Below are 17,107 nucleotides of genomic sequence, written 5' to 3'. Positions count from 1 at the left end.
TATATTATATATATATATATATATATATATATATATATATATATATATATATATATATATATATATATATATAAGAGAAAATAATTTTTGGAACAGACTGATTTCGTGTGTTGGTGTTTCTATACATGGTCTAGCATCTTTTACCTGACTAACAGAGTCCCTGCCAGGTAGGGAAATTTGATTTTTACTCACCTCCCGTGGGGGATACGGCCCTGTTCTCGCTTCCACACGATGGTTGGGGCCGGGTCCCCAGACGACCGGCATTTGAGCTCGACCGTGTCGTTGACATTTGCCTGCATGTCGTCCGGCATCTCGCGGAATGTGGGTTTCTCTGCCGAGACACAGGCGAGGGTTAGGTAATCACGAATCAAAGGATAAGTGGAGTTATGGGCCTTGGTTGATGGGCTGAGCATAGGTGTTGCAGGTATGCCAAACCCCCCGAGTGTCTGTGAGCAATATGGTGTCGGTGGGGTGGTATCTAAGGACCCCTACCCCCCACCTACCAGACTGGGTCCTATTATGTTCCACGTGTGAGGGTGGAGGTGTTATTGTGATTTCTAAACTGGGTACAGGTGTGTGTAAAGGTGAGGAGATGGAACAGGTATTTATGCACTTGAACTGACATCCTATTTGTACTCTGGCGTATTTGTTTGTCAATAGGGGTCTATGTAAATCAAAAGGTCAAATGATCTAGGGTTAGGTTGTTTTTTTTTAAGTACAGTATCACAGAAAAAGGCCGACTGATAAAAACTAAAACTGTTGAATGTATTTTTGTGTGGGTCCAATAGGGCTGGTAAGTAAGTCACCAACCAGTTCTATGGCTCATGCAGGTTTTATTGAGCCGTAGAACTGGTTGGTGACCTACTTACCAGCCCTATCGCCTGTGTGGAGTGTTGTACCTCCAGGGTCACGTAATACTCACCCAGCACTGTCAGCAGGGCCGGGCCGCTCTCCTTCTCACCCCCGGGGTTGATGGCGATGCACGTGTACTTGCCGGCGTCGCTGACCTTGACCGACGTGATGGTCAGGCTGCCCTCCTGGCTGGTCATCACCCGGCTGTCCTGGCTCAGCAGGGCGTTGTCCTTGTGCCACATGACCTTGGGCTCGGGCTCCCCCCGGGGCGGGACGCACCTGAACACCGCCGTCTCGCCCGCCGCCACCGTCACGGGTTGCGGGCTTTCCCGAAAGTCCTCCCTCAGCACTGTGGACGTATCACACGTTTTAATGAGTCCCATATCCATCTTAGTCATTGCCTATACAGGAACTATTGTTGAATATGGGCGTATCTCTAAAAGCCGTCGAGAATTTTTATCAATGATAAATTAACCAGAAACAATAGTGCGTTTCTCCTAAAGTTTAAATGTATCAGGTGGCTTTATAAAAATAGATATAGCCATCAGCGTTGAAAAATCGAGACGTTAGCATTTGTTGTATAAATAGTTGAATAACAAACAGGGATTGTTGAGGCCGAGGTTTGTTAGCCATGTTGTTATCGGAGAGTACCAGAACGAGGTTAATGGTTTCCATGGACACGAGATTGCAATGATGGGATAAGGGGTGGGCAGGGGATGGGGGGGGGGTGAATGGCGTCTCCTGTGATATGTAATCGAAAGATGGACAGGCGAGCGAAGTATTTTTTTTAAACAAATTAATGAGAACCTCTAAATGGTGGGGTGGTGGGGGGAATCAATTCAAGGGCGATAGCTGTGTTTTTTTTTTTTTTGTTTTTTTTTTTAAATTGATGAGGATGAGACAAACGGTGGGTGGCCACTAGGGGAAACAACTGGAAATATATCACGTGAAAACAGGAGGGGATAATCGAGGTGTGAGGGGAAATTAAGCTGATTAGATGAGCAGCAATGCGCGCAGTTCTCTGACGGAATACATTTGTCGCACGTCTCCCAGGTGGGAACCTGCCGCTGGGGCCGGGGCACGAGGGCTGATAACGCCACGAGTAAGATGGAGGGACAAAAAGTAAACAACAGACATTCACTGGGTTCGGTTCATTTTTTTTTCTTCATTTCTTGGAGGTCAGGATGCTAATAGACCTTCGTTGTATTTATGGGATGTCTTTATAACCCTAACCTTCACCCAATCACGTTTATGGGCTCAGCCTGTGTAATATTACATCGATTACATTGATTACCAGCGTCAACGTGAACTCTGAACTAACCCCATCTTTTTTTTTGTAGAAATAAAAAATGTATTTCTGGACAATCGAATGAGAAAATTTTCAAGGGTAAAAACGTGTTGATAAAATTCCGCACACTGGAAATCGTGAGATGCAGCGATTAATTTTACTCTTGTTTCACCAACTTGAGAAGACGAAGAAGAGCAAACAGAGGCAAGCGTGGAACCAGGAACATGCATGGCACTGCATTCAGCGAGCACACAACAGTACCTTTATTTGTCTGGGAAAAACTAAAAAAAAAATTATAACAGAAATCTTTTAGGCCCTCTTTAGCGTGCTCGTGTAATGTCCACAACGAGAGGGGAGGAGAAAAAAATGGGATGTGTAAAAATGTAGGTCGAGGAGATCAAACCATTCCGTCCTCGGGAGTTTGTGACGAGTGATGGAGTGTGGGAGAGAGTGGCTGTGATTAAAATTGAGGGGTTTTTAGGCCGCGATTTGAGGGGTGTGGTCTGTGCCGGAAGTGGGGGGAGGAGGGGTGGTTTGGACTAGTTGGACAGAAATGGAGGAAGAAGGAAAGAAAAAAAAAACATGAAAAGGAAGAATAATTTGATGATGGAACTGGGGTGGAGACATAAAGAAATGGCGAGATGAATGGAGGGAACGCTGCTCACAGTTACAGCTATGTTGTGGTTAGGGCGAAGATGTGTACTGTGTTACTTTAGTACAAGAGACCGTATAGCTGTTAGGATTATTGGCGTCCCTAAAATGTGGACGTGAATGTTTTCAACCCCTCGCTAAAGTTGGAGGGCGCCACAGTTGTGGATGCAGTGACACAGCGAGCACCCTCAAAACCGAACAGCCCCCTCTCCCTCTCAACCTCCCCCCCCCCCCCTACATATTGTAAAAATAACTTCTCTACCTAAAACGAGACCATTTGTTTTCCAGTAGTCAACGTCGAAGAAAATCCCTCCCATGAGTTCACGTATTTCGAAAAGAGCAGGCTATGTTTACCTAAAATAATAAGTGTAATATAACCCTCGCTTAAGCCTCGTCAAAAGTTCACTTTCATTATAAAGTAGCTGAAACCGCCATTAGACAGAATATAAAGAAATATCAACCTAGGGTAAACAATGTCTATCGCATCATATAAACGTTAATAGTCAACATAATAGTCAGATATTGCGGTTAATAGCTTCAGTCTTTGCTAAGAGAAAAAAAATCAATGACACATTGCTAATTATAACTAGTTAACTAGTGACTCGTTACTAATCTTAACTCGTTAATCAGTGAATTCGTGACTAATCTTAACTCGTTAACCAGTGATTCGTTACTAATCTTAACTCGTTAACCAGTGATTCGTTACTAATCTTAACTCGTTAACCAGTGATTCGTTACTAATCTTAACTCGTTAACCAGTGATTCGTTACTAATCTTAACTCGTTTAGCAAACTCCAGAAAACAAAACAGTTGTCTGTGGGTTGGTTATTTTCAGGACCCATAACCCAAATATGAACCTTGACACATTTCTCAAACGAACGTTGTTTGAAAGAAAACCTTCAGGATCTGGATGCGGGGCCGGGATTATTTCAGCCGATCTCGGCAGCTAAAGGGTTAAGTCTCTAAGAATTTTAACAGCCCCGAATCTCTCATTAACCCCGGCGCTCCACGCCAGAAGTGGATTACGTCTGCCTTAGGGTTTCCCTCGGCCCACAATCCCCGAGGCCGGGAGGGACGGAAACGAGCCTAGAGCGCGTGCCTTGGAGAGGGCAGGGGGAGCCGACATGAGGGGTGAGGGTCGGAATGACATCACTAATGAAAGGAAAGCATTGGTAGTGACGTCGTTACATGGTTTCACTAGTTTCGAGTGGAATGCAAGAAAAAAAGTGTAGGCTTTCATTCGTTGTGACTGTTTTTGTAAGATTCGAGAACTCGAATTATTAGAGAGGGTATAAAGCCCGCGTTGTGCGGGCTAAGACACGAGAGTATGACGCGCCTGTGACGTCAGCACGTGATTTGGATTTTCATTGTTTATTAGCAATGAAATAAAAAAAAAACCATTATTTTTTTTAATAAAAACTTGCACATTTTTTAAAACGCAGTTCAATCCTAACTGGTCATGCTTTTGTTGATAGATCTAAAACTGTACACCTTTTTAAGCATACCGTACTACCTAATGTGAAAGTAGCCTTAATCTTGAAATATCATGGTTATGATATACCATATGGTTGTGTTATACACACGTGCTACCGATGATAGTCTTTAATACATGCAACTATATACACCATTTGTATTGCTATAGATTCATATATAAATGTAAAAAAAATAGGGCGAACCATGTATATGCAGGAAAAAAGTAAAGAATTTTAGGGTGGGGGATGGGAATAAGCTTTGTTTTTCAAAGAAAAAAGTGAATGTTTTTTTAGAATGGGGAAGGGGGAAGAGACAATGAGTCGGCGAAACGGTTGATTCCTAGCCACGGTCCGTGTGCAACACCGAGCACGCGAGGGGAAATAACTCGAAAATAAAGAGTACGAAAGCAAAAAATAAGTTACACCACGTGAGGGAAGATTCAAAACACTGGCCGCCATTTTCCCCAGCGGTGGAGGCTCACGTGTAGAAATTAGAGGGGAATCCTGGAATAACAGTCCAGTGTAGACCGGACATGCTGACCATGTGTGCTCATTCAGATTGGCCAGGTTTTTTTATGCTTGGTCTGTTTGGCCAGTATTTTTTTCTGATGGGAGGGGAATATGCTAAAGGGCAACCAGGCATACATGCCTTAAACTATACAAGGATGGTCTTAAACAGTTTCTTTCATGAATCTCTATAAGGAGGGGGAGGGGGGTGTGGAGGCATCCTTTCGAAGCACGTCCATTCCCCCGCCCCCGGACAAAATTGAAAAAAATATATAATTTCTATAGAATAATATAATTTATATAGAAAAAATATTCTTAAACGTGTGTGCGCCCCGACCCCCCCCCCCCCGTCCCCCCACCCAAACCCGGAAATGAATGGCCTGGGGGAGGGGGGGAATAAAGCCATTAACATTGCTCAATGGTCAAAGAAAAGTTGTTTTCTTATTAAGACGTAACAACTTTATTTATAAAAAATAATTGAGATTCTGTCAAAGAATGACAAATGATACGAAGGTATCCCGAGGGTAAATATACTACAAGAATGCGTGTAATCTAATGAGTCAAACCGAACATGGACAAGGTCAAAAATTTTACTTTTAATCGACCAGGATTAGTGCACTGATATCTGGGCTGATAAACCCCGAGTGCAGCAAGCATCTTCGCACATTTTAACGGTGCACTCTGCCGCAGGGGGGCAGGTGTCAGGCCTAGACAGAGATGGATCGTGACCGCTTCAGTGAAGAGCTCAGCCCCGGGCATGGGGTGGGCGAGGTTATTGTTGAACATCAAAACTAAACGGCTGGGGTGTGGTGCTAATGGCCGTTTAACCCTGTTTAACCCTTTAGTGGTGCTGATGGGGGGGGGGGGGGTGGGGTGGGGGGGGGGTGTCGCTGATGGTTAATAAAACTTTTATTGTTGTGCTGGGTGTTAAACTGTTTGGTGATGCGGATGTGCGTTAAAATCTTTAATGATGTTGCATGTTAAACTGTGTCATGTTTGTTGATGAGTGTTAAAAGTAGATATGTGTTAACTGGTTTAGTGGGTGTGGGCGTTTACGACTTATGGCGCTGCAGCTAAAGAGTGTTAAATATCGCGTGTTGGTGATGGTAACTTAAATACTACTACTCCATTGTGTATTCAACACGAACTAAAAAAAAAGAAGACCCCAGTTAAACACTAGGTCGTGCGGCTACTAAAATCGAAAATATACGGGAATTAACTTAAACCCTCTAATAATACATGTGAGCTTATCACTTAGAAAACAAACATCGATGTATAAACACAATGTAATTTTACCACCGAATATTCAACTTAACGGTTTGTTTTCTTACATAAATTATCTACAACCATTAAAATAATACAAAAGGGTTATCCACTTTTTTTTTTAAATTTCTTTTTTTTGTGTGCTTTTTCCAAACGAATGAAATGTATCCAAACGCTACTCACATCGAAGGAAACAATTCATTTAAATTCCGTACCCCCCTCCCCCCAACCCCCTACACGCCCATGGTAATAGATCGGGTTTACCCGTTGTGGGGCAGCACAGATGCACAGTAACCGCTCCATTTCAGAGCTGATCGCGTCTCCATGGTTATCCTGGAAGCATCAAGTCAGTCCATCACGAGGGGCCCGCGTACAAGTCACGGGTGAGGGGGCAACAAATTCTAAGGACGCCGCATCTGCCGGATAAAAATCGGTGCGGAATTTGGAAGGAGGGGGGGGGGCGTATAAGGGGAGCGGCTGGCTTAAGTTTTTAGACAAGATTGAAGACCACTGCAAATTGCTATGGGGTGAATTTGGGGCGAGGGATATAGCCACGGTGCATAGTGTAGGTAGTTTCAAACGGCGTGGAAGACAAACTGCAAATTGTGTCTGTCAAAAAGTAGGTGGGTACAGACTAGATGAAAGACACCCGCAGACTGATGTTGGATGACCTTGACCTACGAATATACCCGATACCCGCATTGCAGTACGTAGTGCTGGTTCATTTACATAAACAAGAGAATACCAGCAACATACCCCGTTCACTTTAGCGGGGCAAATTTGCTAGTCACGAGTACCAATTATTAACATGCCGACTCCCTCCCCCCCCCCCCCCCTGCCCCCACACCAAGGCTCATGACCAGTGGAATACTAGCAGCGTAGTAGGACCATGTACAATATTTTTAGACGACCTTTTCCCCCGGGAGTCAAGGCAACGGCTGATCACGCATAAACCGGAGCAAATTTTCTCTCTGATTACTCACATTTGGGACAAAAATAGCAAAGAATGGTAAAGAAACAAAAAAATGTAGGTTATAAATAGAATCTGGAGCAGTGACCCCCATTGGTTTCATAAATGTTATACTTTGGATAAATTAAACATTGATTTACAGAAATATATTTTTTTAGCATGGTAAATATATCTTGAAGATTTATCGAAAACGGATACACGATATTTTTGTTCACTTGACAGTAAGCTCGGTAGCTGATGACCTTAAAAAACAAAACTTGTTTTCGTTCTGTTGTTTATATAAAAAAAATCCTTTTCAAACCTGATGGTCCATGGGGCAAGTAGAGTTCGAGTGTTTTTGTTCTATTGTCTATGGAGAATGATTTAATTATTTCTCGCGGTCGAGCCCCTCATTATTCACTCAGTCAACCATGAAACATGCGGTGTACGATCAGCTCTACGGTAGCCTTTAACCGTAGCACGGTCCAGATGCTACAACAACTTTCAGTCTAATATTAATTTTTAAAGCCGGTGTTCAGTTACACCGGCCTCCCTCCATGCAGACCAACCGGCACCCCTCCTGCCGGCACCCAGCTTGCCGGAGCCCTCGCCGTGTGATGTTCTGCTTCCAGTATTTTTCTTTCATTTGTGGGACTCGAGATAGCTGTCAAGACGGGAGTTACCAGAACACAGGACCCCTATTAGGGGTCTAAGTGAGTCCCGCGGGGTTGTTTGGGACCCCCCTCTTGTGTAGCAGGCACTCGCTATCCCGCCCGCGACTAGACGTCAAAAACGAGGAGATAGTGTCAGGGGGAGAACAGGAGGGACAACTCTACCGAATCTTCTATCTATAGCTCTACTTCCGTGTAGTCAATTTACCGCGGTGAGCCACGTGATAGCGTATCGGTACTTTTGGGTTTAAGTAAAACAATTGGTTAGGTTTAGGGTTCGCGTGAGGAATTTTAGACATGCATGGGGATTTTCAATTCTAACGCATGTTACTATACATAAATTTTACAGTATCTTGAATTTTTTTTCCTAACATTGGTTTAGAAAATGGTGCCTTTCTGAAAAATCGACGCCAAACTCTACAAAGGAGACTATACTAGTCACCATCCCTTCTAACTCTATCAGGTCTCACCAGAGCCCCCAAGTTCACCAATTGAGAACCCCCATGTAGGAGATGTGACTTGATGACGGCAATCTAATTACCATGACAATCTAATTAACGCTAAAACTGCCGACCGAATTCCCGACCACCAGGACTGTTGTAGTGTGCTGCCGGCGCGATGCTGTCGAGGGCGCGATGGTTTCGAGTTTCATCTAACCGGAGCGGTACAAATGGAGGACGGTTGAAATGTAACTGAAACCGGATTCAATAATTGACGCATTGTTTAACGTCTAACCAAAAAAAAACAACCGGAAAACTACAGGGAGGTAAGATAGTAAATTTAAAAATAAACATTAATGTTAGTGAAAACGGATATCAAGCAAAGGGAGACAAATGGCACTTGACAAGATAACTAGCCGCACAGGTTATCCTTCTTGTCCGTAAGAAGAAAGGATAAAGAAACGCAACCTATGAAAAAGGAAGCAGATGGGTAATAATGAGATAAGAAGAAGGCTGTCTTCGAGAGTATGATTGATGGCGCGAGGTTTTGTTTTGGTTGCCAGTGTAAACTTGAGGCTCGGTGCTTATTATTTTCTCAACAGAAATGAACACATGTTTGCGCAGCGGTGCATATTAAAAGGTGCGCACAATCCCACAAGTGTTAATACGCTGGTAATGAGGTTCAGGAGGCTGAAGAAATTCGCGGCACTGTTTTTCTTCTCTTATAATTACCAGCAAGTGTGAGGATGGGGAATGGGGGATTCGTTTGCTGTCTCTTTTTTTTTATGATACGCATGCGCGTTGTGTTAGCACTATAATGAAAAACATAAGCTTTGTCGGTTGTTTTCGTTTTATTTTTTTGTAATATCCCTTTTTTATTAAGCTGAAAATTACTCAGCCAAACTCGTTTAAAATGTCAGCCGTTTCACCCTCGACAACGTACTCGGTATTAGAAGAATACACCGCGTAAAGGCATTCATCGTTGTATCTGCGTGACTTCATCACGGCTAAATAAGAAGGGAGCTAAAAATAGAACAGACTTACCGGCAATCTGAAGGGTGGCGTTGCGGCTGATGGCACTGCCGTGAATGTTGGTGGCGTTGCAGTAGTAGGTACCGACATCCGGTTTGAGGGTCTTGGAATGAATGATCCGCAGAAAGAAGAGTTGGTTTCCATTGTCGAGCAGAAGTCTGAAATAATACATTTTATAGCTTGATTTTTGTGTGAGTTCTTTTTCTTCTTCGTCTTCTTATTTTGAGAAAAAGTAAAATACACGGATGTGGTTTAATACACTTTAACTTAATCGCTGCAAACACAGGTGACAGAGGAACCACATGCCTAGATTAGCGGGGTGGTTTATTACACTCACCTGTGTGCCGAAGGGTCATCTTTATTGGTGGTCACTTTCTGTCCATTTCTGTACCACGTGATCTCAGGTGTCGGGTCACCCTCGGCCTTACACAGGAGCTTGGCCGGCTCGTTCCTGGCAACGTAGTGGTCAGTTGGGTGCTCAACGATCCTCGGATTCTCTGAAATGGACATAAGAAAAATATTTGACTTTTTTAGTTACTATGGCAATCTATCATAATTAACAATTAAAACAACAAATACTTCTGAATAAATAAGAGAGCATTAAAGAGAATGAGAGCACAGAAGGTAAAGGTTGGTGAGAGGAAATAAAAATGGGTGTGAAATAAGATACGGGTTAAGTTGTTGATTCAAGATGTTCAAAGTACTATACAAAAGGAAGGTGCAATGTTTAATTCTAGCCCTCAATATGGCATGATCATAAAATACTTTTGTCTGTGGGATTCTATTTTTATTTATTTTATATGCTTCTTTTAAAATGGAAAACTCCGCATTATGGTTAATACAGTTTAATATACAAAAAGCAGTTTAATATATATATATATATATATATATATATATATAATATATATATATATATATATATATATATATATATATATATATATATATATATATATATATATATATATATATATATATATATATATAAACCACAGTAAATAATTCACCACCAAAGGGAGACAATAAAATGTCAACAATTTCCCACCGCGATTGGTGTTAGGAATTTCTTTACGTTGTTAAGATCAACAAGGGAGAGAAAAACGGTTGTCATTTCTCCCTCTGTTGGTAAATAATCGGGGAGCCCTAGCAAAAATAAAGCCTCGACGGGAAACCGATATCTGGAGCCGCATTTTAAATTTTCGCGCATGTGCAGTGCACGCGCTTAGATATGTAAACAATTTGTAAGAAAACACGAGGGCAAGGGGAGGTAATGCTGTAAAGTTTATGTACACTATACTACAAATGCCCTGTTGGATTCTACCCTCAAGACGGCTGTGGGAATGGAGCCCTCGGAGAAATCTCGAACAATGTCGACATTGTTTTACTTGGGTGATCTATCACTTAATACGGGAAGGTTCCATTGTAAGGTTTTAGTTTACATACTGTGATGGACGAAAATTACGAAATTGGAGGTCGGAACAAAAAGACATTGCGAGGATCCCTTTAATTGGGAGGGGGGAGGGATGATTTATTTTATAAATAAATAAACCTTAATTGAAAATTTTATCTAGTTGTATTATAACTATAAAGAAATTAAAAATAATCTAACTTTTCAAATGCAATGTAAAATCCAAAAGCGTGGTAGGTTTTAGATTTAAAAAGCATAAAACCGGGTGCATTTCTTTATTTGTTGCAAGTGGATACGAGTCAATAAGCAATGTTTTTCTTCCCCTCGCCGGGATTTCAACGCGGATTACAAACTCTGTGACTCGTGGAGCTTCTTGTAACGAGCAACAAGTGAGTTTATTTTCCACGCCGAGCTCCAGGTCTCCCCACCCCCCCCCCCCCCCCCCACCCACCCACCCAGACACTTTCAGTTGAGCCGCCTGCACGTGCGAATTTAATTATGATAACCTCCAGTTCAAACGTTGGGGGATATAAAAGCATACACAAATAATCCCAAAAACTAATGTATCCTAGAAAAGCCCCCATAATGTGAAATTAATGCGACGCGTAGATCCATGTTGTATTCGGTTTCTCGTCAGAGTCCCGCCATCAGAAACTCATTACGAGGGCGAGTGGGGCTGCTCGAGGCTTTACGAGATTTCGAGTCACGTGTTTTTGTTTTGAGGCTTCTAAAAATAAATGCACGTGCTCAACTTCTTGATCAGCCGACCGCGGCTTATTTACCTGGCCGTGTCTCGCACAAGGAGCAGGACACGGTGTTTCGATTACACTCACGCGTCCAGGCAAGTGATCGGGAAATTGTAGCCCTCGGGATGGCCCTCGTGTGGTGAGGCGGAGGTTTACAGTTACAAAGGCATCATTGTGGCTTTGACCGTCTATTGAATAACACGTCCAATATGTTGGGCAATTTTCCAACAATAAGTAAAAAAAACAAAAAGGCCTAAGGGGGTAGATGGAGTAGAGTTGTATCTCTGGTTTGGATGTATGAATCGACAAAATAGTCTGCGCTATGCCTAGCCAATGTACATCGGTTCGAGTTGGCTTCTCCTCAGAGCTGACTTAACTCACACGCCCTACTTACTAGAGAAGTAAATCGAACCTGAAGTAAATCAATCATGCGCAAGTCAAAACGACAAACTATACAAGAGACCTACACCAGTAAACAGCACCAAGTCACAGCAACAAAATGACAGCCCTACCCACTGGCATCACGCCCCCCTTGCGCACCACCCCACGTCATTGCATCCGCCCCTGCAATTTTTACAACAAATGCCGTGACTTTTCATGCCTGCACGAGGCCTGATCGAGTGTTGAAAAGAGCGAGTGTGCTGGGGGGACGTTCGGCTGTTGATGTTGGCACACTGCACTGTTTACACCCAAGAGGGAACTTTTCATCTTCCATTCGACCCCTTCATAGCCATAACTCGTGTTTAGCAAATAACCTTGTAGCCGGCACAGCCCGCGAGTCGGGTGCCACTGTCTCGAGCCGGCGAGCTTATTTTAGTTTCCCGCAGTCAGCTCAAGTGCCAGACTCGAGGTGGTCCAGGAGGTTGCATACATCATGTACCGGCCTGACCCCCGTCAGGTATTCCCAGAGACGATTACCGTATCATACCGGTTTTCACAACACGGAATTGACGTCGCTTTTTTTTTAACTCTCGGGGTCACCATGGAAACGCAGAGCAGGCCTCCCATACAGAAAGCAAACAAGATCTAAACATTGACGAGGAATATCGAGGACCAAAAAAAAATCCCTTTTATTTCTTAGAAATAATTAGAAATAAACCTATCGAAATACCGCGTTATTAATAAGGACACATGCCTGTATATACTAATGACTCTAGTAGTATGATAAATAAAGGCATACACCACCTGTCACACAATGAAGTATTTACATATAGAAATGCATTCTTATGCGTCATAGTTTGAGGAATGAAGTTTTTAACACAGCTAAAGATGTTACCATATGTAAGCGGGTGGTTTATTTTTTCAACAAAAAAATGTCGACGCGGGGGTCATGCCAACTGTTGCCCAACGACCGTTAAGATGTTGACTAAAGCTATGCGACCCTACTCACGTATTGATTCTTCTACTCGCCCTCGCTAGCGTCTCGCATTCGCACCGAACGTGTGCCTCTGAAATAACATGTGACGCGGGGGAGTGACGCGAATTTTTATCACCACCTTCTAGAGGTGACAAACTTTCGCGGAGCAAATCTTTTCTCGAGACGTGACGAGGGTGTGAGATGTCAAAAGAGCAGAGAGGTTGCTAGGCAACCCCGTGTTGTCGAATTTGTGTCATTGTTTATTCTATTCCATGAAGGATTTTTTTTTCAAGACGAATTTTTTTTTTTAAAGCAGTTTCCGTATTCTAATCCAAGATGGCGTCAATCATTGACAAGTATGGGTGAGCTATTTTCACAGAGGCGGTTTTAAAACGTCCATACTTTGATGAGCGTTACAGAATACTTGCCCGGCGTTTGAACCTTTGATAGAGCGACGAGCTTTGGCGAATGTGTGGAACCAGTCGCGACAGTAAAGTTCCATAACTCTTAACAAGTTCCCATTGATTCTTTACATTGGCACTTAAATTATCTCCCCTGTTAGATATCACCCACAGATGAAAAAAAACCGGCTTTGAGTCAATTTAAGTGGGGTGGTATTTTTTTTTTCAGGAAGAAAAAAATCTGGCATGACCAAAGGATCGAAGATAAATAATGTCCGACTGAAAAAAAAACCGGAAAATTTTTCTTCTAATCTCAAGTGGCATGTAGGTTTTTCTCAACGCCGAGATACAGGGCTAAATAATGTGAGTGGATGATGGTACCTAGGTGGCGCCATCCCTCAAGTTGTGCGCCTGAATGTTTGCGCGAGCTTTTCTCGAGGGCTCGTGGTACACAATTTGTACTCACTGCCAAGGGCCAACGACCGGCCGTGCCTGTAAAATAAAGTTGACCTCAAAGTTGGTTTTTTTTCTAATTGTTTATGAAGTCATGTGACCGTTGAGTCAGCTGACTACACGTCTGCTGAGGGAAATTCTCCGACGGACTGACGACGTTAAGCTGATAAACACGGTTGTTTTTACTTTAATCCGCACGATGAACAGAAATTTTTTTTAAGTATCACTTTACACCATGTCTGTGTGTAAAGCAAAGTGGTATGATTTACGAGAAAACAAAAAAATTCCTTACTAATAAGGCATAATAGTTTATGGGGCAGATAAGGTTGTGTTGAATAATTAAAAAGCGACTGTACACGGAGGCGACTATGTGTACGTAGAAGGGTAGGGGTGGGGTGTTTTAATTTGAGATACTCCTAGAATAGGGTTATAAATCTTTCGTCCATTAGCTGCTCTACGGAGTTTATATTCAACGTCTCATGCCTATTGTCCTTTAACACTGAATCCACTGCATGTTTAGGTTCTAAAACAACGCCACGGGACAGGAGTATAAAGACAAAACGGCCGCGCTCCGGTCAGAACCAAAGCAAAAAAAAAAAGACGTTGGCACCTTATAAAACACCACGTGTGCTAAATTTAACCCCACCGGCGGGACAAAAGGGACAGAATCCAAACAATCGGTTTCAATTTGCGGGAATTCCCAAAAGGGATGACATCAAATGCCGGCAGCGGCCCCGGAGAAGAGAAGAACAAGACGCACACCGTGTTGTCGTGTTCCCCGGGCCTGTCCCGTCTAACGACCAACACATGCTCGGGGAGATCCGGGCCGATGAAAAGTCGAGGGCGGTAACCAGGCCCAGAGAGCGGAAGCCGAGAATTAACCTGGGCAGAGACTGGAGGTGGAACCCGAGTGCAAAGTGATATCAAAGATTACAATTTTGGGGCTGTAATCTTACAGCTGCGGCCGGAAGTTCGAGTTGTACGTAGAGAAGATGTTTCGCCTTTTTCCTATTTTAATTCCCGGCCTCCTGGTGCAGTAGATAGCATCGAGTTTTGCACGTGACGTGAGGGCTAATTAGATCTGGGGGTTTAAAAAAAAAGTTAACCGTCTGCTCCTGGAAACACAATAATTTGAAACGGAGGCCTGACGGACAAGATGAGCAACAAACTGACCGGATTGTCCGTGGAGCGATGGACCTGTCAGTTATATACATACTTGACCGCTACCACTGGGGGCCGCAGGTTTCACTTGACCGCGGGGGGTTAGGGGGGGGGGGGGATAAACTGTTCACTATTGGTGCTGTAAATTTACTATGGGCTTGATAGTATATATATATATATATATATATATATATATATATATATATATATATATATATATATATATATATATATATATATATATATATATATGCTGTTACAGTGCTAGATTAGGATCTAGCTGTATGTGCAGTAGACTCGCGATCTCCAGTACTAACAGACCAGGTGTCTGATCCATGCACACCTCTCGCGTGGGTTCCACCATTGACAGTGTTTTGATCCCGCCTCCAGCCCGAGTGTCTAGTTTCAGGCCACTCGCCTCCCTTTACACTTGCAGCACCCGGACTAGCACTATGACTTAAAAACCCTCGGGGGGAGAGAGAGGAAACATCGCCGACGTCTTACTAACATCCACCTCGCTCGTGAGATTTCTTCAGACAATACAAGTTATTTACATTAGTCGGGTTTTTTTTTTGTTTAGACCACACGTACTCGTCGTCACCTCTAAATGACCTTCAGGACTCGGCTTGTAACAAAGGCGTTGTTGGGCCGGGGGGGGGGGGGGGTAGTTTAAATAGTTAAACGCCCTCCGTCATTTTAATTGGCACCACGAGCAACGACTCGCTAGCAGGGCGAGCCCGTGTGGTCCGGAACCCGAGAAAGCAGCTGATATACAAGAGAAACGAGCTGATATCTGAGGGCGCCGAGATGATACGAGGGCAACAGAAGGTGACACCGGGGTGAGCGGAGGTGACACAGTGAGGCAGGAGGTAGAACCATCAACTCCTCTTTAAATGAGATGACCTAATTAGTTTTGGGTGGGTGGAGTGGATGGGGGTGGAGACGAAATTCTTGAGTTTCTTCTGCGACACGCCCCTGTGATGAATATTGCACAACGAATTATAGAATCGTTTAATTTTTAACCAAGTCGATCCAAATCTGTTATTACGCGGACGATTCACTGAAAGCAACGGTCTCAATTAGATAAGGGGGGGGGGGTGGCTAAATAGGGATTTAAAAAATAGATTTGTACGTCACGTGGTTAAAAATGAGAAAATAGATTAATATTCCCGTAAATATTTTATTTTTAAAAAGGCAGTGAATTTCGCTTGGGTTGGGTTGGTAGATTATAAGTCTTACGCGTTACGACCAGCCCACCCCCCCCCCCCCTCACCATTCCGATCGAATTGTTAGACAAACACGGGCTAAAAATATAAGACAAATATAGGATGGTAAGATAACCATTGCTGACGTGAAAAATATGAAGTTTATAAAATATGATGCATCTCTCTTCCCTATGTGGCATTACGCTAGGGGCGAGAGGGAGGGTGAAGGTGGGGGGGGGGGAGGCGACGGGGAGGCGTGTATACAAATTATTCGTGTGTCAGCTCCGAGCTGTGTGCGTGTGGTCGAGTGTCAGAACCAGGTGGCGAGTCGCAGATGAATTTAAAATATTTCACTCTGACAAACTTCGGATGCCGAGCCCTAGAACGAGGGTTAGAACTTTCAAATACCTGGTCACAGAAGTATTTTTTTTTAAATATATTACTTGTTGTCGGATTCAGAACAGTTGATAACGAGTTGGAGGCAGTGAAACTTAGTTGGCCGATTCCGCTTTACGTTTTTATTTTAATGGAAAGAGTTGTTTGTAAGAGATTATAGTGTTTTGGTACTGGATGGGTGTTTGCCAGTTACCACTGTTTCATGGTACGTGTGGTTAAGAGCGAGAAGTAACTTAACAAGGGCTATAAATAGTACAAGACTGCGTCGTGTAAAGTTCACCAATAACAAGCGAGGTAAGACAATGGCAAAACCGTTTCATGAGGCCGTTCATCAAGATGGCACGCACGGTGGTGTAGGCTACAGCGGCTCGACAAGGCTCGAACAAAGTGTCACCTTGTGCGAGCCACCACCACCACCACCACGAGTGAGTGGCTGCAACACGCTAACGCACTTCTCGTGCTTGGTACGGGAGGTAAGTAATGGGGACCACCCGGCTGTACCCACCTCGTGTCTGACGGTACCGTAAAACCCAAGGGCTGTACTCAAACCTTTGTCAGCGCCCCACGAGAAACTCGTGTTTACAGTAACACCTAGTTCATTGAAGGTCGGGCAGCGAAAAAAAAAAAGGTTAGAACAAAGAACGGTTAACGACGCTAAAGGGGCGTATCCCAGCGGTCATAAAACGCAATTTCTCCCCTCATTGAAAGAATTGAAGTATTTACGAGGTGGGGGCCGAGTTAAAAATGCCGCCCAACTGCTACGGCCCATCACCGTAACACTCACAGATGACTTGCCCCTGTAGCCCCTGTTGTATTCGCTACCCCCGGGTAGGCTACACTTGTAGGTGGGCTTCA

At 43.5% G+C, this 17,107-nt stretch overlaps 1 protein-coding gene across 8 annotated transcripts in view; it reads right to left on the bottom strand.

The window, feature by feature from the left end:
* Positions 1–17,107, bottom strand: part of LOC131930756 (roundabout homolog 1) — a 131,494-nt gene that overhangs the window by 28,281 nt on the left and 86,106 nt on the right. For all 8 annotated transcript variants that reach the window (XM_059287357.1, XM_059287363.1, XM_059287358.1 and 5 more), the window contains exons 3-6: positions 9,463–9,622; positions 9,138–9,283; positions 923–1,201; positions 193–331 (exon numbers count right to left, since the gene is read on the bottom strand). In XM_059287357.1, the coding sequence (XP_059143340.1) occupies positions 193–331; positions 923–1,201; positions 9,138–9,283; positions 9,463–9,622 (724 nt within the window). The remainder of the gene's footprint in view (positions 1–192; positions 332–922; positions 1,202–9,137; positions 9,284–9,462; positions 9,623–17,107) is intronic.

This window comes from Physella acuta, unplaced genomic scaffold (assembly GCF_028476545.2).
Source record: "Physella acuta isolate Inbredline_101_S28 unplaced genomic scaffold, ASM2847654v3 ptg001837l, whole genome shotgun sequence".
In the NCBI taxonomy this organism is placed as follows: Eukaryota; Metazoa; Mollusca; class Gastropoda; family Physidae; genus Physella; species Physella acuta.
Note: the sequence above shows the minus strand (reverse complement) of the source record. Positions and strands in the feature narration are given on the sequence as shown.